Source organism: Musa acuminata, unplaced genomic scaffold, assembly GCF_036884655.1.
Source record: "Musa acuminata AAA Group cultivar baxijiao unplaced genomic scaffold, Cavendish_Baxijiao_AAA HiC_scaffold_1138, whole genome shotgun sequence".
Taxonomy (NCBI): domain Eukaryota; kingdom Viridiplantae; phylum Streptophyta; class Magnoliopsida; order Zingiberales; family Musaceae; genus Musa; species Musa acuminata.
In genome coordinates, this window is record NW_027021350.1 from 5,057,640 (window position 1) to 5,084,192 (window position 26,553).

A 26,553-nucleotide genomic window follows, 5' to 3' on the forward strand; every position below is an offset into this window, starting at 1 on the left:
TACCTTTGCCTCTTACTGGTCTTTGAGACAAATCACCAAATGTAATGTTCCCGGAATAACTTGTATCTATTTCTGAAAATAGATCTTTGATACCACACATGTGATTTGAGGCTCCTGTATCTAGATACCATGTCATAGACTGATCATTTTTCAAATTTTCATAACTCATTAGCAAAACTTGATTTTCCTTCTTTTCTTCCTCAACAAAATTTGCCTTATCACCTTGATTATTAGGATTATAATAACATTCATAAGAGTAATGTCCATACCTTTTGCAAACATAGCATTGTATTTCAGACCTTTTAGAGTTTCTGCCACGTCCACGGCCTCGGTCACGTCCTCGACCATAACCTCGGCCTCTTTGGCTATAATTTTCTCCAACATCTTCACTGTTTGGAGATTCTTGATTGGTCTGATTTCTGTCTCCTCTTCCTCTTTGTCCTCGTCCTCTTCCTCTTTGAGAATTTGATTCTCTTTTATTTTCAAGAGCAAACTTAGCTTGTAGTGCTTGCTCCATAGTTTTCTCTTCTCCTCTTTTTGTAATCCTTTGTTCATGAACTTGAAGGGAACCCATAAGTTCTTCTAAAGACATTTTTTCCAAATCTTTAGATTCTTCAATCGCAACAGCAATAAAATCAAATTTCGGATCTAGAGATCTCAATATTTTTTCTATTACTCTCTGATCATTTACTTGTTCACCATTTCGTCTCATTTGATGAACAATAGAAATGATTTTTGAGAAGTAATCAGAAATGGTTTCAGAAGTACCTTGTTGTAATTTCTCAAACTCGGCTCGTAAAACTTGTAGACGAAGTTTCTTTACCTTATTAACACCACCGAATGCTCTTTGAAGCATTTCCCAAGCCTCCTTTGAAGTATTTGCTAGAGCGATGATCTCGAACATTGTATCATCAAGGCCTTGGTAGATTGTGAACAAAGCCTTTTTCTCCTTCTTCCTTCTTTCTTTGAGTTGTTTTCTTCCTTCTGCATTCATTGCTCCTTCTTCTGCTGGACTTGGTTCAGCAAATCCATCTTCTACAAACTCCCATACATCTTGGGAGCCTAGAAGAACCTTCATTTAGATGCACCATATGTCATAATTTTCTTTTGTCAATCTGGGGATCTGGAGTTGGATGGCACTTGAGGAAGAGGCCATAACTTAGCTCTGATACCAAATGTTGATGTTGATAGGAAGAGGGGATAGAGATATCAAATAGAGGAAGAGTAGAACAAGCTTTCAATCTTCTATATTTCTCTCAAGAAAAACACTTTTACAAATTTCAGAAACTCTATTTTTACTCATGACCCAACATATGGGGTTTATATAGTCCCCAAAGATACATTATATTAATTGTATTCAAGATGAATCATTCTCTTTCAAGAAACCCTTTCAAGAACCAATAACCAATTTGACTTATCCTTCTATAGACTTCTAATCCATCTTTTCTTCTTGATGTAATGATTCTCCCACTTGATGCAATGAACCTTTTTATGACACTTGAACAAGTTTAATTCCAACATCCTACACCTCGGCATCCGTAAATTTGCTACACAGGAGCATCGTCAGTTTGCGATTAAGAGGAAAAAAAAAGGATCGAGTTATATGTCATTCCAATGTAAGAAATTCATATGAAAATGTAAAGAACAAATTGTTGAATGCAAATGATAACCAAGATATTTCAGAATAAAGATAAGGAAGCCTAATATGGCACTCCATCAAACCTATGTGCGAAAATTTTATGCAAGTAACTAATTAAACTATGCCAAGTATTTATCATTCCAAACTATGCAGTTGCATGCAAGCTGCAGAACTCGAAAAATGAAAATCTCAATGACTGCTAGAAATTAAATAAATGGACCATCAAATTAAAAAAAAAATCTATTTATGAAGTTTCACTTACCAACTGAAGCATTGATAGCAGCTCAGTTTTCTTCCTATTGGCTTCCTGGAACTTTTGGGAATCCATACCGGCGAGGGGTTCAGTGTCCCCAAATGAAAGCAGCAGTTCTCCTGAAACAGATATCGGAAGCTCTCTTACGGTGGAGCAGCTTGAAGAAATAGACATCTTCTCATCTGGCGAATCATCTACCCTTTGAAGATCTTCTACTGCATAGGTTGCAATTTCAGAAAGAACTTCTTCGACTGCTTGGAGATATTTTGATCCTAACAGCATATGGGATAACTGAACAAGACTACAACCTTGGTAAAAAGAAGGCTTCTCAGTACAAGGAATAGTTTCTCTTTGCGTCATTCCCGAACGAAAATCTTGAACGGGGTTTTGGATAGCATGATTGCAAGCTTGAAATTCAGTAGGTGGGCGAACACTGTCAGCTGATGCAACTTGAGTTACAGCAGAGCAGCTTAATTCAGAACATTGATCACCATTATTCCCCATGTCCGTGACAGAGGGCTGGCAGGAGCCAAGACTTAGGGACAGCTCGCTACCTGGAGCTCGAGCGGTATTACCACATGGATGGTTGAAGTTCCAATTTGATTCATATTCATAAAAATTCCAACCAGGCTGTGAGCTTCCTGTCACATGATAAGATGGGCGAACCACACTAAATGTTTTACTTAGAAGCACCTGATGGTCGAGCAATTCGTTCTGATTCCACATACAACCAATGGTGCCATTTTTGGGCGCAAGAAGACTGAGATCATGTTGTGTCCCAAAATTACAGTGTGGTGATGCTGAAAGTGAAGAATTGTGGCTATTGTGGATGTCAGTGGAAGCAGGAACGGTCATCTCCTCGGATGGCAAATCTAAAGTGGAAGCAGTACCAACCTTGATGATATTTTCCACCAAATAATTGGTGGAAGAGTAAAGGTTAGCAACCGAAGCGGCCGATAGGGAAGTTTCTGGGAGATGCTCACGCAGGCCAACATTTCCGATGGGACCATTCACTGAATCGTTGCCGATCCGAGGAATATTTCTAGAAAAAGAAACGTCACTACATGCCATAACACCACTTTTTGTGAAGTACATACTATCAATTGCTTCTTCTTGCACCGTAGAAACCATCGGATTTCCAGCCAATATTTGCCTGTTGCTGTTGTGATCTGGTAAGCCTGACTGTCCAAGAGGACCTGAGAGCATGTATGATGAAACTGGATCAACAATCATATGCCCATGATTAAAGATTGGTAGTGAGCCATTGAAAACATCATTCTCCATTGCGGTGCAAGCTGCTGAATTGCAGTCTCAAGAAGCTACCGATGGACCGCTTGATATGCGAAAATTATTATATTGAAGTTCAGATGCCACTTCGGTCTGCAGTAAGGACCCTTTGACTTGTCAACCCAGCCCTACTTAGAATCACTGTCAAACACAATATTTCAAAGAAATACAACATAAGGAAGCAAGTTAATTGTATTCTTCTAAAACCAATGGTGAAGGTGTCTGGAAACATGACTTGAAGATGGATGCAGATTTCATATGGCATAACCTTCTGAAGTAACAGATGGTTGCATTCATAGACATACCCATCTTGGTAATAATCACTTCTTCTAACGAGTTAAAGAGCTTTGACACAAGAAATAAGAGTGAGCATACAAAAAAGCTTACATCCACTGAATCCTCATCATGTCTTTGAACGTCTTTCGTCACCAACAGGATGCAGCCGAAGACGACAGATAAAAAGTGAAAATGACTGCTTCTATCTTCAAACAACAAAGAAAATGGCTGCTTCTATCTTTGGAGATTAAACATAAAACAGGAAAGAGAAAACGACTGCTTCTATCTTCAAACAGTAGATAAAAAGTGATGATCTGAAATGGAATGTGTTATTATTATAAATCAGTGATGATAAAACATGGGAACTAATTCACAAACATCAAAGCACATTCAGGGTCAAGATACATGTTAAAATATAAAATAGAATTAGCAATATGATGAACTGCTCAGTAATGCAACAAAATTTCATCATTACATTCCTTGTATGATTTTACTATGACCGTTAAATATTTATAACCAGCACAATTAAGTTTCATCAATAAGAGCATTGCTAAACAAAATTTAGACCGATGTAGATTCTGTCTGTCTGTCGACCGAACGAGTGGGCATCGCGAGATGTCATTGTAACTCGATAATGAAATCGACATGGACAAGAACTAATAACAGTCAATATAAATGAATATCTGATTTTAATGGTATTAAATTCCTGAATCCCCTGGAGATCAAGCTCCAAGGTTTGGACGAAGACAAATTAAATAGAAGCTTAATTTATTCCATCAATCTTCGGCTAGCTGAAATGGTTGCCATCACCTGGCTCAAGAATCTCCTTAAGATCCAGACAAGGGCTCATGGTTTGTTTCTCCTGAACATACAGGGAACTAGTTAACTACAACACTGAAGACATTAAGCTCTATACTCCGGTACAACCTCTGTTGGGCTAAAGCATGCCGTACCAGATCTACAAATGTACCTGAACTCACTCGTCAGATGGAAACCATGCATTCGAATTAAATGTGAAGGAAGGGTTAAGAGTTTCTCAGATAATAGCCAAAAGGAGAATTTAATGGACCATTCCAGCGTCCAACAAGCACTGGAGCCGCAAGGAACGTCGTGCTTAATGGTTCAGAGTGAGTAATCCCTGTATCCGTAGGTCTATCTAATGGTGTGTTCTTGGATTATCAATTGCTCCAGTGAGAGTAGAACCAACTCCATGCCTAGAACAGACACCATCCGAGATGAAGAAAATGTAGTTGCTTCAAGAAGGTATAGATGTGGTGGTTTATAACTTCATACGATGCAAGTAGAAAACAATACAGAGAGCAGAGCTTTAAAGGAACAACGAGAAGTCAAAATGAACAAAGGTTTAAGCGAAACAAGGTGGCGGAGAAGAGAAGTCAAACACACTACAACGCAGAAGCTAATAGAAAATTTGATCCGTCGGTGCATGAAAAGAACAAAGACATGGTTTTTCCCAGATTCGTAAGCAAAGAATGAGAGTTCATACGGCATAAACAACTAAAGCCCCATGAGAACCAACCTCACTCAACAGTCACCAAAAGCACAGACATAGGTTGTCCCCTCTCCCTGAACCCTGAGCAAAAGCTGGAGCACCAGAGCCGAGAAGGAAATCAGGCCTGATATCTCCCCCCACTGTTTTCCCGAGCTCACAGGAGCAGAGCTCTTCTTCGGCCTAAAAAAGGAAGTGGGTGATTTCCTTATAGAATGCCTACAAGACATGGCCTTCTCTCATCACTACTCAAGAACAAGCAAGAAAACAATGGGGGTACAGAGTTCATCAGGCATCCATCCTTTTCAAGACCACTTATGGTAGGTCTTCGTTCGTGGAGTGATCAGAGAATTGGGTTTTCACCGAGCACAAAATCCAAAAACAATGGGTCCCAGAGCCAAAGAAGAATCATGCCCTCCCTCCTCCCTCCCTCCCTCTCCTAGAGAGCAAATGGCCAAAGGCTATGGTTACATTAAGTAGGATTCTCTGTGGTATGATCAGAGAAGTGTGGTTTTCCCTGGCTTGACAGTACAAGCGCAGAAGATAAAAAAAAGCATGAGGGTCCTTTGGTCGAACAAGTGGCTTGCAAATCATCATCTTTTCTCCCCCAACCTCCAGCAACAACAAACAATAACAGCAAAGGAAAATCCAAGTTAGTGTGACAGGAGAAGCTCCATTAGAGTCACTTTTATCATGCCCATTCACCTGTCCTATGATTGAGGGGATAGGTTTCTTCGAGGCTGAACATGAAGACAATCATTCCTCCGCCGATTCATTCTCCAAGTGCAAGGTTTAATATGATGTTTTTGTTTTAGTCTTCCTGCACTTTCTCTCCCTTTTTCACCCACCAAAACCTGTTTCCTCTTTTCACCGAGCTCAGAAAACCCCAACCAGACGCCAAAAGATGAGTTTCTTCTTTCTTCGCTTAACGCTGGTCCAGAAAGTGGGGAAGCAGCTCTGAGGGAGTCAGGATCCCATAAGCTTTGGCAGCGAAGGTACATACGGGTCATCAATCAAGGCCATGCAACCAAAATAATAATAATAAAGGCCAAGAGGAGATGGTAGAGGCATTGATGAGGAGGAAAAAAACAAGGTTTTGAGGGAGGAGGAGCAGCAGTGCCACTTTGTGCAGGCTTTTGAGGCCCCACCGTCCCTCCTCCTCTCTCTCTCTCTCTCTCTCTCTCCTAATCTCCGTTGTCCTCCCCCTCTCCATCTGCTTCTCACTGCAATGATAATGGCAACCAAATAATGTGAAACCCTGCGCAGGCCCTCTGCTCCTGGCAGCTGTTCTCAGAGGCAACGAGTACTCTGCCTTTAAGCCCACTGTTTTTTTTGCTTGAACAGGCATTACTTGCGACGGAGAAGAGAGAGAGAGAGAGAGAGAGGAGCTCCTTTCTTGGTTACAGTAGACGAAGCGCATGTATTGGGAAGGAAGAGGACAACATGATGTCAGCCAAATCTAGTGGGGAGATTTCTGACAGATTTAATGCGTCCCAAAACATGCAGTTGCTCATTCACCTGACCTTCAATAATGCTTCGGAAACAAAACTCTGAGACACAGATAACGCTATGGTCGTCTACCATCCTCTTCCACTGTTCGACACAAGAAGAAAACAGCAGCACTGCGTCGCAGGCAATGATCCAAAACCGAGCGAGTTCTTGGTAAAGGAAGAAAAGGCAAGGGGGCCAGCTTTTCTGAGCTCAAGCTGATAGGGTGCAGGTCTTTATTGAAGCACATGTCCTTGTACGCAAGCACATGCAGTGCACCACCAGAAGCAGCAGCAGCAGCAGCAGTAGCAGCTCCCCTCCACCGCCCTCGGCCATGAATGAATTAAATGAAGCAGCCGCAGGCCCCCCCCCCGGTCGATGGGCTCCCGCTCGGTACGACATATGTGAACCTCACATGATTCAGAACGGAGATATCATTCGATCGCCCCGATTGTGGATATGCAAATCGGAGGTCACTCTGACTTGTCATTGCAGGAAGCATGGATTGCGTGATTCGATCGCCATTAAACCAGATTGGTTTTGGCTTCCCCTGTTCCAACAGGATCAAAAAGCCTTTCGACTGCAGTTTGCAAGCCGCCCCCTTCCCGGACAACAGCATCGCGAGGAACAAGAAAACAAAAGCGATGCCCATTATTCTACAGCAAGATGAGTGGAGTCGCTGCAGAGCACTGTGCACTTAATTATGCAAAAGACAAGACAGAGGACAGAGTTCCATAGAATAATGGGTGTCTAACAGCTTCATGATGGAGCATACGACAATGGTACAAACATGATTTTGAGGGTTGAAATGGCTCAGAACAAAACGTTGGCTCCACAGTTAATTTGCCTTTCCGGTAACATTTGGGAAACCTTTTACTGCCCAACATCTTTCTCATCTCTCCTGAGGCTCTTGTCACGTTGCGAGCGATCGCTGGTGATAGCTTTTCCGCCGGTTTCATCAGCATGCGGCTTTTGTCACGTCGTTCACCGGAATAAATGTTGAGGTAACAATTCACACCGAACATTGTGCTACGATCGATTCCGCCGGAAAGGCTGAGAATGTGCACGCGTTGGGTTTCATGTGTTCACCAAATCCGAGTCTGAGTCGAAGCTAACCATTCTTGATTTGCTGTGATCTCAAAGTGCAAATTTGGCCATCGGGAGCACCGGTTGTTTGGGTTCATTACGCGCTGGCGAAGCTTCGGCAACCAGGAGTGCCTCGGTTGCAGAAAGCAGTGCACTCGTGAAGAAACCCAAAACTGTGCACTGAGTTGTGGGCGAGCAGATCTCTGACTTGCGATCATCTAAATCTTCCCAGAATCACGGGACTAATGATGAGGTTTAAAGTCAGTGATCCTCTGAAGGAGCGCCTCGTCTTGATCATGATGGTTTGGATGAAGATGCCGAGCCATGATTCATAGAGTGCAACGAGAAAGAACGAGATGGACCATTTGCGAGTTCTCAAAAGTCGATGCAAGAAGGTTTCTTATTCCGATTGCATGACACCTTTCATCATTAAAGTGAGACGATGAACATTATCGACACCACCAGCTCATGAAAGCGATTCTGGAGGTGGTTGATGTCGTCGGACAGACCTCATACTCTGTCATCCATTGACCTGACCGAAACAGAGAGTCGTGTACCGATCAAATCATATAGTTAATGTCATCAAAAAATTCGTAGATATTATGATGTCGCGTGAGTTCCAGTCGTACACACACTGTTCAGACTCGTTCCTTCTTGTTCATATCAGTCAAACACAACAAGAGACTGTGCGTGTCAATGAATCGAGAAGTCAAAGCGTAGATCTTTGTTTGTATTTAAAAGGAAAGAGCAGTTTAATTCGAGCCTCGAGAGTCGTCTTGACTGATTCCTTCCCTCATGCTCTTGGACTTGCAATGTTTTGAGGTCTGACCTAACTCAAGACCCGGTCGGTCAACAGATACCGCCAAGCTCATGTCCTTCTCTCTTTAATTCTTTAATCAGAGCCACTGCTTCATAAATGCACTGCAAAGCATTCATTCCATCCCATCACAAACAAGCTCTGATTCCCACTGGAGGTAGAAGACATCAAACGCAGAGAGAGAGAGAGAGATGGCGGCTCTTCGAGTCCAGATTTTGCTGTCGTGTTCATCATCTCGTCCGAGATTTCATGCTAGCCTTTATCGCTCCGCCAATTTCAGAACGAGAAGCATCTACCTTCGGAAGCTAACGAACAAGATCGCAACCGAGGACCTCAAGCTGAAGCAAGAGAACGCGGCCACCGAGGGTAACGAGGACCAAGAGTTGGTGGTCGCCAAGCTTGTTGCCATAGCCGAGGCTGTCGCTGACAGAGCCAACATGCACGCGATCATCGGAGCACAGAGGAACAACTGGAATCACCTCCTCACCAACTCCATCAACTCCATCACCCTCGTCGGCTCGCTCATGGTGGGAATCTCATCGATGCAGGCGGGAGGTGCAACGCCGCAGTTGCTGCCGCTGAAGATAGCGTCCGTTCTACTGTTCGGCACGGCGACCGGAATGATGCTGATCGTCAACAAGATTCAGCCTTCCCAGCTGGCCGAGGAACAAAGAAAGGCAACGTGGATGTGGAAACAACTCGAGAGATCGATCCACGACGCTCTCTCCCTGCGAGCTCCCACCGAGTCGGACGTCGACGACGCCATGGACAAGGTGCTCGCTCTCGAGAAGGCGTATCCCCTCCCTCTGCTCCCCGGAATGCTCGACAAGTTCCCGGACAAGGTGGAGCCCACACGTTGGTGGCCGAAGCTCCGACAGAGGCAGACGGAAGCGCAGCGCGGACGCACGAACGGAGCAGAGAGGAATGGTTGGAGCGAAGAACTGGAAGAAGAGATGGCGGGCCTTCTCAAGGTTCTGAAGCTGAAAGACGAGAAACAATATGTGACGGTGGGGAAGGCGGCCTTGAACATCAACAGGGCTTTAGCTACCGCAGGGCCGATATTTGCCGGCCTCGCGACCATCGGATCTGGATCGATAGGCGCTTCGGCTCTGGGGCCGCTGCCGGCGCTGCTTGCGGTGGCGGGAGGGTCGCTGGCGGCTGTGGCGAACACGTTGGAGCATGCGGGGCAGGTGGGGATGGTGTTCGAGCTGTTCCGGAACAATGCCGGCTTCTACAGGTGGCTGCAAGAGGAAATCGAGTTGAATCTGGGGGAGGAAGATGTGGAGAAGAGGGAGAACGGGGAGCTGTTCAAGTTGAAGCTGGCTTTGCAGCTCGGAAGGAGCCTCGCCGAGTTCACAGACTTTGTGCCGTATGCTACTGCTTCATGTAAAGATGAAGATATCAAGGTGTGTGCCGGGAAGCTGTTCTAAGGTTTGACTCTTTCAAATATTTACTGATGCCAGAAGAAGAAGAAGAATATATTACTCCTCTTTTTAATCTTTATTTCAAAGATGAATATTTTGTCAAGCAAAATATATATATATATATATATATATATATATATATATATATATGTGTGTGTGTGTGTGTGTGTGTATACTATCAACTAAAGATTAAATCAAATAAAAAAGAAGTTATATTAAAATTCTTAAAAAATATATATTTGTAGGATCTTAAACTTACAACATTTTATACTTAATTTTAAAATATTTTGATGGTCATATTATAAAATAAATAATTTGTTAATTTAATAACAAATATACTCGATTAAATAGTTTGACATATATATTGTTGAGCATCAAGTGAGGAGGCTTTGTATTTTGCTTCGATCGTAGAAAGAAAGATTGATTGTTGTTTCTTATTATACCATTAAGTAAAAATAATATAAAAATAATCAAAATTGAAACTACGATTATCCAAGTCACCTCTCATATTATAACTATGTAATTTAAGATATATGTCTTTTTTATAAAATAATCTTAAATTGTGAATAGAATTCATATATTTTTAAAAAAATTTATTGCATTAAGATATGGTTTTTTTTTATAGGATAAAATGACTTATAAGATCAATTAAAAATATAGGTCATATAATTATTAAGAAGATGGGACTACTAATAACAATAAAAAAAAGATTAAGGGTCAGAATATTAGTCCAGATTTTTATCTGACTTGTGAACTTTGTTCCAATAGTAGAATGAATCAAAATAATTATATATATATATATATATGAGAATTTTGTTCCTATCAAATGGGGATGTTTAGGACTGTATTTTCTTCCAATAGAGTAGTCATTATAACTATTGAAAAGTGATTTTATAAAGTTTTGAAAAAGAGGATAATATAAATTAAAAACCAGTAAGTGAAGACTGGAATCCATTTATAATGACTCTATGATTATATTATAATTCGCTTGAATTTAGATATTTCCTAATCCGCTGATATATATATTTTTTTTATCACCAACTAATGATGAAGGAAAGCGATAAAGATATTCACTATATTCGTGAAGAAAGAAATTTCAACATTGAGAAGAAAAAAAAACAATGTAAACATATGTTATTATTTATTTTAAGAACCAATTGATGATAATATTGTCTAATTGTTTTTTTATGAAGTCAAAGATGTTAAGAAGTGTGATGATGTCATGAACGAAGAAATTAAGGTTACGATGACATATGTGACGATGGTGATTAAGTGAATCTTAAATTGAAGCTTTGACAACTCGATACAAAGAATTCATTTTTATATCATGAAATTGATAATGACATTCATATGGAAGATATACTTTTCTTTTCAAACTAAATGTCTCTTCAAAACAAAAGATTGCTTGAATATCTTTGAAGCAAAGTGAAACTTATCTTTAAAATATATTTTTTTTAAAAAAAATTAAATTATTATCCTTTATCTTATCTTTTAAATAAATTGATTAGATAGACTTATAGAGATTAGAGTCTCTTGATTTATTGTTAACTTATCTTTTACATAAGTTGATTAAATATAATTATAGGGATAAAGAAACCTTTGATTTAAATTATATTTTACGTCTATAAATAGGTGACATCTATCTATATACATAGATCCATCTAAGTCTCGAGTATTCATGTTTACGGGACTAAGGTCCAAGAATATGTAATTTAAAAAAAATAAATTTAATATATTTTTTATCTTGGTTTTTTTTAATTTAATTTGATCTTGAACTAATAATATTTTATTATTATTATTATCTAAAAAAAGTAGCTGTATGTGAACTCTCTCTCTCACTCTCTCTCTCTCTCCTTTGACAAAACCATGTGAAAGGAAAACACCATCTGACCCATTGACCCATTAGGAACCGGACATTTGACTTCATTTGATATCAGTTTACTCTTATTTAATCTCAAGTTGACATCAGCTTGCGGAAATTGGACGAACAGCAGAATTAGATCTGTCTGTCACATCTCTGTAAACTCTCCTTGTTTGATCATTATGTTGATGTGGCAACCGAGAGATTTATGTTCCACAAACTTGAAGATGCAAACGAGAAGAAGAAGAAGACGAAGAAGAAGAAGAAGAAGAACAATGCTGACACTTTCCTAACCTATTAAAATTATGAAAAGTAATAAAAAATAAAAAAAAAATAAAAAAAAATAAAAAAAATAAAAAAAGAGTTCAAAAGTGCATAAAGAGTTTAATTAGTATTATCTTTCTGATAACAACAAGATTTGACTAAACTGTTTTCATTAGTCTTGCGAAGTAAAATAAAACGAATCAAAATAATTTAAGATGAGAATTTTGTTCATATCAAATTGGGGATGTTTAGGACTCTATTTAAAAAGCCCTAAATTTTATTTTGAAATGAACGAGACGTGATCTTCCGATAAGGTAGTCACTATAACCATCGAAAAGTAATTTTATAAAGTTTATAATAACTTTATGATTCGTTTGAATTTAGATATTTTAGGTTTATGGTTTTAGATTCAATAATTTAATATGTCAATTATCCCATCGAATATAATAATATAACATGATTAGAGATTTGCTTGAATTTAGATATTTTTGTTGATTATTTCATTGAATACAATAATATAACATCCGATAAAGAAAAAAAATTATATAATATTATATTAATACTTTATGATTATACTATAATTCGCTTGAATTTAGATATTTTGGGCTTACGATTTTAGATTCAATAAGTTAATTTGTAAATTATGCCATTCGATCACCTAATTGATTAATAATGACTCTATAATTCGTTTGAATTTAGATGTTTTAGGCTTGTGATTTTAGATTCAATAAATTATGAGTTAGTATGTCATGTAAGCAGACCACAATGTATCGTATGCTAACTCAAGCTTAACGAGAGGGGTTTATACTTTACGTTTTTTAAAACATAGAGGTTTAGTTTAAACATCAGTAAACTATAAGGGTTTAAATTATTCATGATAAAAATCACAAGGGTTAAAATGGATTTTAATTTTTTTAAATTTAAATTATATATATCAAACTTTAACGTATGTTAATCCAGATTTGATAGAAGGAGTTTATATGTTTTATTTTTTAAAATGTAAGGATTATTTTAGACACGAGTAAGCTATAAGAATCTAATTGATTTATAATCAAAATCATAATAACTAAAAATAATAAATTAATATTACATTTGATAAAGAAAAAATGATTTATAATGTGGGAGTCGTCGTCGATTGACGACGCCCTACGGTCGTAAAGTGGCAAGAACAAATGGAACGTGCGTGAACCACACGTCTGGATTGGTGGGTGCTCGAGTGTTGAGCCAGAATATTCTCACAGTTTATTCCTAAAGCCCCTAATAATCCTGCCAACATATCCCACTAATAGCAGTCGGAGGTCATCCCACCACCCAAATCGTATGGGAATCGAAGAGCACCACCGCAGAATATAATTCATGACACCGCATCTTCCTATCCTCGTCAGTAATATTCCATCCGCATCTTCCTTCCTTCCTTCCTTCCTTCCTTCCTACAAATACCTCGCGCTAATGGATTCTCCGTCGGAGCTCCTAACCTACCTGCCATTCCCCTGCCTTCTCTTCCGATACGTCTCTTCGCTGAGCCATGGCCGACAACGTCATCGTGGTGTTCGACTTCGACAAGACCATCATCGACTGCGACAGCGACAACTGGGTCATCGACGATCTCGGCGGCACGCAGCTCTTCGACCAGATGCTCCAAACCATGCCATGGAACTCCGCCATGGTATATCTTCTCTTTCGCATGCTCGTGAGAAGAGTCGATTTGTTTCGAGCCTTCCTCATCGGTTTGTTGCTTTGGCTTCAGGATAGGGTGATGGGGGCGCTCCATTCGCAGGGAAGAACGGTCGATGAGATCACGGCGAGCCTGAGGAGGGCTCCTTTGCCCGCCCACACCGTCGCTGCCGTCAAAGCAGCTTACGCTCTCGGGTATGCGCTCCGCCCCGTTCATCGCTCTTCTCGACGATTAACATGCTCCGTCTCCCTCCCGACGTCTTGTCTGTGTTCTCAGGTGCGAGTTGCGGATCGTGAGTGACGCCAATAGATTCTTCATCGAGACCATTCTCGAGCACCATGGACTGGGGAGCTATTTCTCGGAGATCAACACGAATCCAGGCTACGTTGACGAGGAAGGAAGGCTCCGAATCCTCCCTTACCATGACTTCAAGACTTCCTCCCATGGCTGCGGTCTCTGCCCGCCCAACATGTGCAAGGTGAGTTCTACTAAACACGTACGTGTAAGCTAGATCGTATCTTCTGATCCCTCTTTATTGTCTCACGCTGCTGTGCACCGCCCAGAGTACGATCATCGAGAGAATCCAAGCGTCAGCATCTCTCGAAGGGAGGAAGCGATTTATTTACCTGGGCGATGGAAAGGGAGACTACTGTCCCGCGCTCAGGCTGAGCGAAGAGGACTACGTGATGCCGAGGAAGAACCATCCCGCGTGGGAGCTTATACTCGCCAATCCTCGTGCCCTCAGAGCAGAGATCCACGGATGGGGAGACGCAGAGGAGCTCGAGGAGGTCTTGCTTCGACTCATCGGCGACTCCATCTCGGCCCGTGGCAGCGACGCCAACCGGTTGATCTCAGCCGACTGCAAGTTTCAGACGACGATGCCACTGTCTTCCCACGAGGCTTTACCCAAGCCTCTTCGAGTTCCTAACTGAACGTGCGAGCGTAGTTAGTGATCGAATGCGGTCAAAGACCATACTGCGTTGATTTTGGGTGTCTTCGTGTACTCGATTCGGAATAGGAAATGATAATAATGCCTAGAATTATGCATCCAGCGTCGTGCTCGTTTGCGTGTCGACGTCGACGTCGACGTCGAGGGGCGGCGGCAGCACCGCCGAAATTTCGATGACGTTATCTCCCTTTCGATGACGTCACCTCGCTTTTCCCATTGCTACGATTTTTGTGGGGCCCTTCTCCTTAACTGATGTCGTGTGCCTCGTGCGCCGGTCAAGCCGTGTTCCCTGTCTCGTTCGACCCCTCGATCACGGCTGGTGGGGCCGAGCGTTGAGCTGACGTCAGCGATCTACCCGACGTCAGTGGTGCGTGGTTTGCGGGAGGCTGTGTTTCCTGACTTGTCGGAGACAGCGAAACCAAACCTCCGGCCGACCTACGACGGTATAAAGGCTGTATAACTAATATGTACGCGTCCCTGCAAACGTACGCGAATACGGTTCCCGTAAGGGAGCGAGCCCTGTCGCCCGGCCTCTTTAGCTCTCCGAAGGCCTTGGCGGCATGAAGGATAGCTTCGATCCGGTGGACTCTGGTCGGCGCAATCGCAAGCAAAAGCACCCGCGTCCTGGGTTGCCGCCGCGGCCGCCGAGGCGGCCGAGGGGCTCCTCGGCGCCCGCTTCCGACGTCCAGCGGCCTTCTCAAATGTCTGCAGTTGGTGCGCGCAATATTCTCCCTCCCACCATTCTTCTCTCTTTTCGTCCTTTTCTTCTAATTTCTAGGGTGTTCCATCCCAAGAACTGGTAGTTCTTGGGTCGTTTCTTGATGTTGAGCATGTGTGTTTTGGAAGTATGGTCAATTTATGCATTGTCCGAGTTCGCATATGGTGGGACTGTTATAGGTAATGGGCGAACGGTTGATTGGTTTTCACGGCCCTCGTCATGCTGCAAAATGGAATTTCAATTGGATTCGTTGCCCTTCGTTTGGAACCATCCGCAGCTCATATGCTTTCTGGAATCGGACGCAGAGCGTCAAGAACGTTCCGACCGAATCGATCCCGGTGTCATTCGCCACCCCTGGTCGTTCTTTCTGGTTTGTGCTTGTTGTCTGATGCGGGTCTGCTCCTGCAGTCGCTTTCTTGGACCGGGAGGGGCGTGATACGTGGCCTTTGTTAGGTTCTGTGTGTTTCTTGGTCTTATCTTTGGTCGGTGGATGTGTTTCATATCTGTTACCGGATGAAACCGTGGTTTTAGTAGCCTTAGTTTCGAAGGTTCGGTTTTTCTTGCTGCATGTGTCGTTTTTGGGTAAGTTCTTGGTCTTTATGCAACAACATCAGCTATTCGTGTTCGTAGAGAGTCTACACAAACCTGAAGCTCCAAATCCAATCAGATTTTGTGCATTTTAATTTAACTCTTTGGTCTGGAATGTTGAACGTGCCAGTTTGGGTTTGTAATGATTTTGGTAAATGCATGATTTCTTGTTCGAAGAAGACTTCTTTTAGAATTGTTGGTTGCGGTGCTACTTGATCAATACAACCGACTTTGAATCCTGTAGCTTCTAGGCATTGGTATCCGTGTATGATTGAATCTATTCAGAAGAAAACATAAAGTGTCTTGTTGTATCCTACGTAACCCTGTTTCTATAGCTTAGCCAATACAACTTTGTGTAAAGGAATCCATTTAGGAAGAGAAGAACATGTTCATCCTTATGAATATTTGACCATGAAAAGTTTTTTCCGTATACTTGTTAAAATAGAGAAAATGTCGCCTGCTGTTCTGTGGATTCCAAACCTTGGTAGGTCGGCATGCACGATCTAAGAAATCTTTTCTCTTTATCCATTTATGACAAAAGGCTAAATGTCTTTGAGCGTTAGAGTTTAAATAATCTGTAATTCATCTGTTGAAGATTCACAACGCAGTTTTGGCATGATGATTCAAATCTGATGATCCTGATCCCTACTGATCCTTCTGAACATAAGGCGAACGGCAAATCATGTCATTCTGAGGCTTCGATAAAATCATCCTACTTTTTGAAAAAGAATGATCGTACCACATAGTTTTTCGTAGTATGATTGATGCATTCACAGGTTGATTTTAATTCATATTATTAGTTTGTCTCTTTGTTGTAAGCATTTGTGAGTACCATCAATTGTTTTCTGTCTACCATTTGAAATGTCCTGAAAATGTATGTGTCTTCTCATGGGGACACTTTGTCCGATAATTAAAAAAGAACAACATGAGCTAGCATTATTTTATGACTCTCAATCTGGAGATTGGAACTCTTTAATCAGGTTCTTAATTGCTCGATTGAAATATGCCCTCTTGCCTATGTGTCAAAATCACTAAATGCTGTTACTTTGTGGTTGTTCATGGTTTGAGAAATTTCTAGTCAATGAATGCAACAGTTATCATTTTTTTTTATCCAAAAAGCAATTGTAATTGTTTGTATGTCTCAGACTATTCAGTGAAGCTTCTTGGTCGGGCAATAATGTCTCAGATTGGCATGATTACCCGGTCAGGCCTCCCTTCATATGCTTATCCTGGTATGATTACCAAGTCAGGTCTCCCTTCACATGATTATCCCGGTTCGACAAAAAGAATTGAAATCCCAAATGAATTGGTTAAACCTCTTTCTCTCTTTCTATTTTTCACTTTTCTTGAACAAAATGATGGCCTTTAACAAAACTGATTCGTTTTCTATATTTCTGGATTTTCCTGCGCTTCTAAAAATTCGATCTGATGATCCATACCGTGCTTTCTCAGGTTGGCATTATCATTGGCAAAACTGGAGAAACGATAAAATCTATCCGGCTCAACTCAGGGGCCAAGATTCAAGTTACCAGAAATATGGAAGCAGGTCCCAATTCTCTGACCACAACCGTGGAACTTAATGGTACTCCTGAACAGATCAGCAGCGCAGAGAAGCTAATCAATGATGCATTAGCCGAGGTAATGTTGAAATGATATATAAAATTGCAGCATAATGCTAGCCGACGATGCCTAACATATACCTGATTCATGGTGCTGATCCGTAACTGGCGTAGGGTGGTTTTGGGGGTTCCAACATCATTTCTACTCAAGAGTCTGGAGACATGGAGCCTGGCCCGGAGCATTGTCACACGAAAACTCCAAAAGACATGGTGAACTTATTCTGCTGGATACTTTTTGAAAATTTTGTTCTTTCATTATGGAACACTGGGCCTGTGTCGGTTCCAGATTGGACAAGTACTTTGTAAAGTTGGTAGCACCATAGAAAACATGCAAGCTAGATCTGGTGCTCGTATGACAATTTGGCTGCTTCTTGTCTTTCTATTTGTAGCTTATTCTAGATAGTGAATCAAGGACTTAGCTGGTTTTGAGCATGGAAATTACCAATTGTAGGTCTCATTTTTTTCATTTATGTAAATATTATTGCATTGTGCTCGTCAACCAGGCAAATTTTTGTTCGAAACTTTCAGTGAGAATTCTTTAGTTCTCATTAATGTGATTGTTCTCCAGTATTACACATTGATGCACTTTATGCTGATCATTGGTATAAGTCCAGATGTACTTTTAGGAATAAGGGATTGCTTCATATGGTCATATAAATACTCTAATCTTTGTTTTGGTAGTTCATCTAATGCAATTCAAACATATCAGTGGTAATTACTTTCTGTTGCTTTCTAAACTACAATAAATTGACTTCAGGCGAGTCCTTCGCATCTGCCCTCTGGTGGTATGTCTACAGAAAGCAGGGCGTATTTAGTTGGTCTGATGGGGAAGTTTGAAGCAGCAAAACAAATTGTCAATCAAATTATTAAGGTATGAAAGATATGTTATACTTGTTGTGTAACCTGACGAAATCCTTTCTCCAAATTACTTGAGCTATTGCTTGGATAATTTAACTTTTCAGCTTTCAAAAAAGTACATGTGGGCCTTCCATTTCTAAAGATTTTCGTTGTCATGGAAATTTAACTTGCCGGGTATTTATGTCTATAATTGTTTGCACTCTGCAATAATTGTCAAGGTTAGTTCCTGACTAATTATTTGGATACTGAGCTTTAATTTTCATGGGAAATACTGAAGGATTTAGCATAGTGTTGGAAATCAAAAAATTTACATTGTCAAAGGGAGCACGTTTGATCTTCTCGGCTTGGCACTGGTATGTTACTGAACCTTAAATCCCTGGACTGTTAAGCGATGCTAAGGGGAGAAGACTGGAAGCTGTTTATAGTGGTTTTTGTCGAGGACTTATCTAAACATGTCTCATGATTTGATAGACAGAGTCGAGGTTTTACAGTCTAGATTATAATAAGAAGCATTAAAAATTGTTCATGTGCATTCTCAGTACCAGCTGCTAAAAGTAACTATTGTCAATAATATACAGTTATTTTTTATGACAAATACTGCTAAAGGAGTTATTCGTTGTGCTGGGGAGAATGAGGAACTGTCGTAGGTCCTGCTATCTAGTTGAATCTGGAGAATAGCCGATATGCTTCTTATTTTTTTCCTTTCATAGTTTATCTAATTGCACGTCAACAATGTCTTCAAGTTATCCTGGAACATAAAAATTAGTAGCTTGTTTTAACATATGTGAACTGATAGAAATCACATCTGATGGACAGCTGATCTTCTTTTTTCTTCCTTCATGGTTTTAACTAATTAGACGTGAACAATGTCTTTGACATGTTCTCTGAATGATTAGCTTGGAACATAAAAAAATTAGTAGTTTGTCTTAGTATATGTGAATCGATAGAAATCACATATGATGGAATATCATCATTAATTGTTGATTTATTAAAGTAGTTTGGTTGTAAATAAATTAGTCATAACACTTGAAACGACTTGTGGTTTGAAGTACGTAATGACGAACCAAAGGTCATTAAAATGAGTATTTGGCGATAGAAGTTTGATTGCCAAAGGAACAGTCAAGCACATATCATACTTTTAATATTGATGTTTGCTGAATTTTTATAGATGATAATTCAAGAGGCCTTCTTGTTCCGGTGTAGTTCTTTTTTATTCCGATACGGTGCGTTCTATATTTTCTGTTACATGTGTTAGCAACCAAAAAAATACTGTAAAACAGTGAGCTAACTTTTGGACAGAGCACTTTTCTTTTGTATTCTATTTTTACATGCTTTTGAACATATAATCTGTAACCCAAATATGTTTTTTTAACTTTTTCCTTTGATTGAGATCTTAAGGGGCATCCGTTCATGTGACGTTGCCTGGTCCTTTTCCTGAGGAATGTCCTGTTATTCTTGTTCTAACCTTCATTCTCTGAAATTTTGTTATTTTACTTTTAAATTTCATTATCCTTACCATATATTTTGTGAACTTCCCTCCAAAAATTGCTTTCATTTCTATATTGGGACATGCTTAATGCTGTCAAATTACATAAAACTATACATGTGGCTTGTCACTTCAAGTTAATTATCAGTGACATTTAAGCTGCATGCATGTGGTGTTTTTGTTATATATGCATGCATAGAAGTTCCTCAACCAGCAACCCTTGAAGCACACGACCACCCACAGTTGTGTTCAAAATGGAAATGAAAGCAAGCTTGCAAATCCATCTATCGGTGTGGCATACTTTTAGTCGTTAGTATCAGCTGCAGGTGGCCTTCGTATGCATTCCATGAAATTCTTGATTGTTGGTTTCTGATCGTGCACATTATTGTTGCAGCACATTTCTTTAATCATACATTGTCACTCTGGCCTCCTGGATCATGTTATCCATCTTCCGATTGTGGAAATCATGCAAACCACAGTGGTTGTTCTTGCTGACAGGAGTTTCTACTTTCAAACTTATTGGTACTTATGAATAGATTAGCAGCACAGAGAAATTAATCAATACTGCTTTGGCTGCGACTGTGTTTAAATCATATATAATGGCAACAGAAGTCTGGCCAATGGCCCCTAATATATATCCGCTTCATGATGCTGATCCATCACCACTGGTGTAGGGTGATTCTGGGGATCCTGGCATCAGTTTTGCTCAAGAACTTGGAAGCGTAGAGCCTATTGCTCAGAAGTTTCAGATGAAAGTTCCAAATGACAAGGTAAACATATTCTGAAAGACACTGAAAAGAATGAATTCAGCATATGAGGCTTCCACCAATGCATCTGAGGAGGGTCAACTCTTAACATACGCTGTTAGAAAATTTTGTGCTTTCAGTGTGTAGTTTCGGTCTCGTCTATTCCAAGTTGGTTTAGTAATTAGTAAAGGTGGATATGTAAAACCTCCCTCTCTTTTGGTTTTTCACTATTCGAAGACGCAGGTGCCATTGCAAAAGCTGATTCGTTTCTTGAATTCTGGATTATCTTGAGTTTCTAAAAATTTGATCTGATAATCCTTCATGTGCTTTCTTAGGTTTATGCAATCATTGGCATAAGTGGAGAAACAATAAAACACATCCGGCTTGAGTCAGGAGCCAAGATTCAATTGACTAAAGATACGGATGCAGGTCCCAATTCACCGACTACAGTGGTGGAACTTAATGGTACTTCTCAACAGATCAGCAGCGCAGAGAAGCTAATCAATGATGTGTTAGCGGAGGTAGTGTTGAGCATAGGGCTGGTCAATGATGCCTGACATATACCTGATTCATGATGCTGATCCATGACTGGTGTAGGGTGATTTGGGGTGTTCTGATGTCATTTCTGCTCAAGAGTCTGGAGACATGGAGCCTGACGTGGAGCATTGTCACATGAAAATTCCAAAGAACATGGTGAATTTATTGTCACAGATACTTCTTTGAAAATTTTGTTCTTTAATTATGTGGCACTGGTGAATTTATTGTCTATTTCAGATTTTGCAATAATTGTGGAGATTAATTCCTGACTAATTGATTGGATTCTGAGCTTTAATTTTCATGGGAAATATTGAAGGATTTAACTTAATGTTGGTAATCAAACAATTTACATTGTCTAAGCAAGCACATTTTATCTTCTCGGTTTGCACTGGTATGTTACTCAACCTTAATTCCTTATCGACTGTTAAGGGATGCTTAGGGGAGAATCCTGGAAGCTTTTTATAGTGGTTGATGATGAGGGCTCATTTTATAGACAAACTTGAGGTTTTATAATCTAGATTATGATAAGCAGCATTATTAACTGGTATACTTGCATTCTCCCTATCAGCTGCTAAATGTAACTACTGTCAATAATATACAGTAATACTAAATTTCCACTTTTTTTATGACAAATACTGCTAGGAACTATGCATTGTTCTATAGAGAATCTAGAACTGTCATAGCTCCTGCTATCTAGTTGAATCTGGTGAATAGCTAGCTGATCTTCTTGTTTTTTTCTTCCTTCATAGTTTATCTAATTGCATGTCAACAATGTCTTCAACATGTTATCTGAATGATTATCTTGGAACATAAAAATTATTAGTTTGTCTTAAATATATGTGAATTGATAGAAACCACATTTGATGGATCGTCATTATTAATTGCTAATCTTTTAAAAGCAGCTTGGTTGTAAATTAGTGATAACACTTCAAACTACTTGCGGTTTGGTGCACGTAATGACGAACCCAAGACTCCTAAAATGAGTATTTGGCAATAGAACCAAAGGACCATTGGAGTATAGAATTGACTTTTCATGAGAAAGCTTTGTATGCTTTGTTTCATACTTTTAATATTGACGTTTTTCTGAATTTTTATAGATGATAATTCAATAGGCTCTATCTTTCTCTTGTAGTTCTTTTATATTCTGATATGGTGTGTTCTATACTTTCTTTTCTGTTACATGTGTTGTGTTATATACTTTATTTAGCACTAAAAAAATACTGTAATATAGTGATCTACTTTTTGGACAAAGTAGTTTTCTTTTGTATTTCTATGTTTACATGCTTTTGAACATATAATCTGTAACCCAAATATGTTCTTTTTTCCCCTATAACTGAGATGTTAAGGTGCATTTGTTCGCGTAACTTTGTCGGGTCCTTTTCCTGAGGAATGTCCTGTTGTTCTTGGTCTAACCTACATTTTCTGAAATAATTTTTTTTTATTTCAAAATTTCATTATCCTTACAACATACTTTGTGAATCTTCCCTTAATGCTGTCAAATCAGAGAAAAATATAACTGTGATTTGAAGTTAATTATCAGTGACATTTAAGCTGCGTGCATGTGGTGTTTTTGTTATAAATCCGTGTAAAGAAGTTCCTCATCCAGCGGCCTTTGAAGCATACGACACCTGCGCAGTTGTGGTCAAATGGACATGAAACCAAGCTTTTGCAAATCCATCTATCAGTGCGGCATACTTTTAGTCATTAATATCAGCTGCAGGTGACCATCATATGCAGTCCATGAAATTCTTGATTGCTGTTTTTAAATTGTGTACAATTTTGTGGTAGGACATTCTTTTAATCATACATCATCACTAGGGACTCCTTGATCACATTATCCATCTTCCGGTAGCGGAAATCTTGCGAACACAGTGGTTACTCTTGCTGACATCTGAACTTATTGATACTTATCAGCAGTGCAGAGAAGTTAACGAATGATGTGTTAGCTGGGATATTGTTGAAATGATATATAATAGCTAATGGCGCCTAATATAATACTGATTTATGAAGCTGATCCATCACCACTGGTGTAGGGTGGTTCTGTGGATCCTGGCACCACTTTCGCTGAAGAGTCTAGTAGAATGGAGCCTGGTGCTAAGTGGTTTGAGATGAAACTTCCAAACAACAAGTTAAACTTTATTCTCATAAGACACTGAAAAAAATGAACTCCATGTGCGGGGGATCTGCCAATGAAACGTCCGAGGAGGGTCCATTCTAACATAAACTGTTTGCTCTTTTGCTCTTTCAGTTTTTTCAATTTTCAAAGATAACAATTACCACTGAAAAAGCTGATTCGTTTCCTGAATTCTGGATTCTCTTGAGCTTCTGTAAATTTGTTCTGATAAACTTTCCTGTGCTTTCTTAGGTTGGTGCAATCATTGGCGAATGTGGAGAAACAATAAAACGCATCCGGCTTCAGTCAGGAGCCAAGATTCAATTTCCTAAAGATACGGGTGCAGATAGCGACTCACTGACTACAACGGTGGAACTGTATGGTACTATTGAACAGATAATGAGCGCTATGAAGCTAATCGATGATGCATTAGCTGAGGTAACGTAGAAATGATGATATATGAAATAGCAGTGTAAGGCAAGCAAATGATGCCTAATATATATACCTGATCCATGACATGATGCATTAGCCAATGGTGCCTAATATAATACTGATTTATGATGCTGATCCATCCCTACTGGTGTAGGGTGGTTCTGTGGATCCTGGCACCACTTTCGCTAAAGAGTCTAGCAGAATGGAGCCTGGTGCTGAGTGGTACCAGATGAAATTTCCAAGCGACAAGGTAAACTTTATTCTGATAGGCACTAAAAAAAATGAACTCCGTTTGCGAGGGATCTGCCAATGAAAGGTCCGAGAAGGGTCAATTCTAACAAACTGTTTGGAACTTTTGTGCTTTCAGTGTGTAGTTTCAGTTGTCTATTCCAGGTTAGTCTAGTAGTTGGTAAAGGTGGATACACAAAACCTCTTTTGCTCTTCCGGTTTTTTCATTTTTCCAAGATAACAATTACCACTGTAAAAGCTGATTCGTTTCCTGAATTCTGGATTCTCTTGAGCTTCTGTAAATTTGTTCTGATAAGCTTTCCTGTGCTTTCTTAGGTTGGTGCAATCATTGGCGAAAGTGGAGAAACAATAAAACGCATCCAGCTTCAGTCAGGAACCAAGATTCAATTTCCTAAAGATATGGGTGCAGATAGCGACTCACTGACTACAACGGTGACAATGTATGGTACCATTGAACAGATGAGGAGCGCAGAGAAGCTAATCAATGATGCAATAGCTGAGTCTAGAAGAACGGAGCCTGGTTCTGAGTTGCTTGGGATGAAACTTCCAAGCGACAAGGTAAACTTATTCTGATAGACACTGAAAAAAGTGAACTCCGTGTGTGAGGGATCTGCCAATGAAAGGTCTGAGGAGGGTGAATTCTAATAAACTGTTTGAAACTTTTGTGCTTTCAGTGTGTAGTTTCGGTTGTCTGTTCCAGCTTGGTCTAGTAATTGGTAGAGGTGGATATACAAAACCTCTTTTGCTCTTTTGGTTTTTTCAAAGATAACAATTACCACTGAAAAAGCTGATTCGTTTCCTGAATTCTGGATTCTCTTGAGCTTCTGTAAATTTGTTCTGATAAGCTTTCTTGTGCTTTCGTAGGTTGGTGCGATCATTGGCAAAAGTGGAGAAACAATAAAACGCATCCGGCTTCAATCAGGAGCCAAGATTCAATTTACTGAAGATACGGGTGCAGATACCGATTCACCGACTACAACAGTGGAACTGTTTGGTACTCTTGAACAGATAACGAGCGCTAAGAAGCTAATCAATGATGCATTAGCTAAGGTAATGTAGAAATGATGATATATAAAATAGCAGTTTAAGGCTAGCAAATGATGCCTTATATATATACCTGATCCATGACATGATGCTGATCCATGACTGGTGTAGGATGATTCTGGGGGTTGTTTCATTGGTTCTGATAGCACAAGCCTCGATGTTCCTCGGCCACCTTCCATCGACGACGCCCATCGAGGGACTTAATCCAGGAAGAGGTGCGCAAGGCGGAGCCAATGAAGGTACTCCAGCCGCGGATGCTCTTCCAGGTCATGGGCATGACCCACAATCATCATCAGCAGCAGCACCGGCACGACTTCAGGCCACTGATGGGCAGCCGACTCAGCCTGTTGATGGTGAGGGTGAGGGTTCCACCGGTGGGTAAGGCGGGATTCGCAGCAAAGGCAACAGCAGCATCAGCCCACCTAGTGACAGCCTCCTGTGTGTTCCGGTGGCCACACCATCCACGGCACACCCAGGATTCATCCACTCCGGTTCTAAGGTCGATTGTCTTTTTTTGTTTTTGTACACCGCACCATGCCCTGCAGTCTGGCCATTCCACTGTTACAGAGCATCTTACTTTTGAAGGAAGAGGAACCTCTCTTCTTTGTTCATGATCCCCGATGGATGTGTGAAGTCAGTGTTCTGTGATTCCGAGAGCTGAGGGTGTGGTTCATGTCCAAAATTCAATTTGTAGCAGACAAAATTGAACTGAATAATCATGAGTTGAACAATTTTGTTTTGTGCAAGTCATGTAATAATACTATGGATCTTTATGGCAATATTACTAGTACTGACAGATGATTACTACAAGGTATTGAATGTGTCCTCGGACCAAATGTCTTTACACTTGTGGAACACTAATCAAACCGTGTGAAGAAACTAATGGTAAGAGATTGTTTTGTTTTGTTTTGTTTCTTAGATTAAATATGTATTAAGAAATCGAACATCAATTCGATCTAAAAATTTAAACATGTGAAGAAGCTAATAGAAAGATGGTAAGATATTTTTCTTTTTAACTACTGACTAGCATCAGTCTTGAGTTTATAGAACGACATAATTGAGCCTGTCAACACAACCGATCACATAATTGAGCCTGTTCTAAACACACACCTGCAGACTCCGGCAGCAACAACAAGAAGAAGAAGAAGAAGAAGAAGAAGAAGAAGAAGACTGGAATAACACACACACACTCTCTCTCTCTCTCTCTCTCAATCAACATCCTCCTCCTCCTTGCGTTACAACATCGTGCCATCTCTCTCTCTCTCTCTCTCTCTCTCTCTCAATCAACATCCTCCTCGTCCTTGCGTTACAACATGGTGCCACCTCAAAAGGACCGACTGGGTTCGTACCACCACCGCACGACCTGTTTGTTGCCCGCATCGCCTGGATTTGATTTTGGCCCCAAAGGCCAACTCATATGATCCCTCACGCACACATTTAAGAAAGGATTTGGTGGGTTGCGACGTCTGTCTGTCTGTCTGTGTGTCTGTCTGTCTGTCAGGGCGTCATTCGGCGTGGGTAAATGGGAAACAGCACACAAGAAAGCAACAAAAAGAATCCATAAAACGCTCCAAATCCTTTTCCTTGGATTACGAGGCATACGATGCTCGCCCTCCAGATTTCTGTCTCCTGCTCCT

General features: G+C 40.3%; 3 protein-coding genes across 3 annotated transcripts; all 3 read left to right on the forward strand.

The window, feature by feature from the left end:
* Positions 1–8,544: 8,544 nt before the first annotated feature.
* LOC135671167 (probable F-box protein At4g22030) lies at positions 8,545–9,783 on the forward strand. Its single transcript, XM_065179121.1, has one exon. It carries the CDS (start codon positions 8,545–8,547, stop codon positions 9,781–9,783), a length of 1,239 nt encoding a protein of 412 aa, XP_065035193.1.
* A 3,581-nt stretch (positions 9,784–13,364) lies between these two features.
* On the forward strand, positions 13,365–14,624 carry LOC103973048 (inorganic pyrophosphatase 2). The gene is made up of 4 exons (XM_009387511.2): positions 13,365–13,568; positions 13,650–13,771; positions 13,854–14,055; positions 14,141–14,624. The coding sequence occupies exons 1-4, from the start codon at positions 13,428–13,430 to the stop codon at positions 14,507–14,509; spliced, it is 834 nt and encodes a 277-aa protein (XP_009385786.1). The 5' UTR covers positions 13,365–13,427; the 3' UTR covers positions 14,510–14,624.
* Positions 14,625–14,769: 145 nt separating this feature from the next.
* Positions 14,770–25,662, forward strand: LOC135586779 (uncharacterized). The gene is made up of 13 exons (XM_065179037.1): positions 14,770–15,240; positions 16,978–17,141; positions 17,285–17,470; positions 17,566–17,661; positions 18,209–18,322; positions 20,470–20,565; positions 20,877–21,062; positions 21,139–21,234; positions 23,444–23,629; positions 23,778–23,873; positions 24,188–24,430; positions 24,737–24,922; positions 25,028–25,662. The coding sequence occupies exons 1-13, from the start codon at positions 15,087–15,089 to the stop codon at positions 25,118–25,120; spliced, it is 1,896 nt and encodes a 631-aa protein (XP_065035109.1). The 5' UTR covers positions 14,770–15,086; the 3' UTR covers positions 25,121–25,662.
* Positions 25,663–26,553: the final 891 nt, after the last annotated feature.